The sequence below is a fragment of the Wasmannia auropunctata genome, unplaced genomic scaffold (assembly GCF_000956235.1).
Source record: "Wasmannia auropunctata unplaced genomic scaffold, wasmannia.A_1.0 LD316793.1, whole genome shotgun sequence".
In the NCBI taxonomy this organism is placed as follows: domain Eukaryota; kingdom Metazoa; phylum Arthropoda; class Insecta; order Hymenoptera; family Formicidae; genus Wasmannia; species Wasmannia auropunctata.
Genome location: NW_012046097.1, coordinates 1 through 1,021, shown reverse-complemented (window position 1 = coordinate 1,021; position 1,021 = coordinate 1). Strand labels below are relative to the sequence as shown.

The 1,021-nt window shown below is 31.5% G+C and overlaps 1 protein-coding gene across 1 annotated transcript; it reads right to left on the bottom strand.

Moving 5' to 3' along the window:
* Positions 1–193: 193 nt before the first annotated feature.
* LOC105460716 (putative aldehyde oxidase-like protein) lies at positions 194–1,010 on the bottom strand (the record flags this gene model as incomplete). Its single annotated transcript, XM_011707216.1, has 2 exons — positions 864–1,010; positions 194–484 (listed from the first exon to the last, which is right to left on the bottom strand). Coding segments are annotated over exons 1-2 (413 nt in total), but the record flags the coding sequence as incomplete, so codon positions are not given.
* Between the last annotated feature and the right edge of the window lie 11 nt (positions 1,011–1,021).

The following is a 1,021-nucleotide window of genomic DNA, read 5'->3' as shown; positions in this document are numbered from 1 at the left end:
TGTTTGTTGAATTTAATTTTGAACAAAATTGGATAAAAAGTATACTTTATTTTAATGCCTTTTCCTTAAAAAATTTATTCAATTTTAAAATATTATGCAGAATCCGATAGACAGGTATTAATATTAGACAGAAGTATTAATATTATATATTGTTATTAGAGATTGCTTATATATTTTTATACAGAATGCATACTCTTGCATGCACGAAACCACAGATTGTTGCTCGTTGAAACTGAAACCGCAGTTGTCCCAATGTTTCGAGTTGAGATACTGGATAACTCCGTCATTATCCGCTCCGATTTCATATTCTTGGCGCGTAAAATATCTTTTCCCTATAGACTGCATATTGTCCTCTATCGTCATAACGAATCGCGCTGGACGATTCAGTTTGTGACATACCAGCGCGCAAGCACATGAGATTTGCACGTTGCGTATCATTTTCGCTCCGTATCCACCGCCAAGTCGTCTGACAAACACATTGATGCTAGAAAAGTTTAATTCACGGGATTGTCAATTTTGCTTTACAAATAGTACTTTTTCCAACGTGATTTAATTTTTTTTGTTGAAAAAATAAGAATATTCTTTTTAATTCCTATTTTATATTAGATACGTCTAATTAATTCTAATTTTTACTTAAGTGATTTTTTTTTATTTTAATAATTTTGTCTTGTATATCAATATTGATAGTATGTAACTATATGTATATATATATATATATATATAAACACGGAATGTATAGATTGCAAAAGCTTAGTATTTTGCGATGAGAAGATGAACACGTATGAGAAAAAGTAATATATAATTATTTTGACATAGTTGAGATATTAACTTCGATATTGATAGATTAATGCGTAATTAATTACCTATTATTCTTAACATTGAGACAATTTGCGATCGATACTTGAATTTGATCCATCCATTGCGACGATGGATAGACGTTCATTCCATCCTCCACAGGAACGCTCACGCAGGATTGAGTCTCCATGGTATAGTGATATTGGCCACCGCATTGAAAGACGCC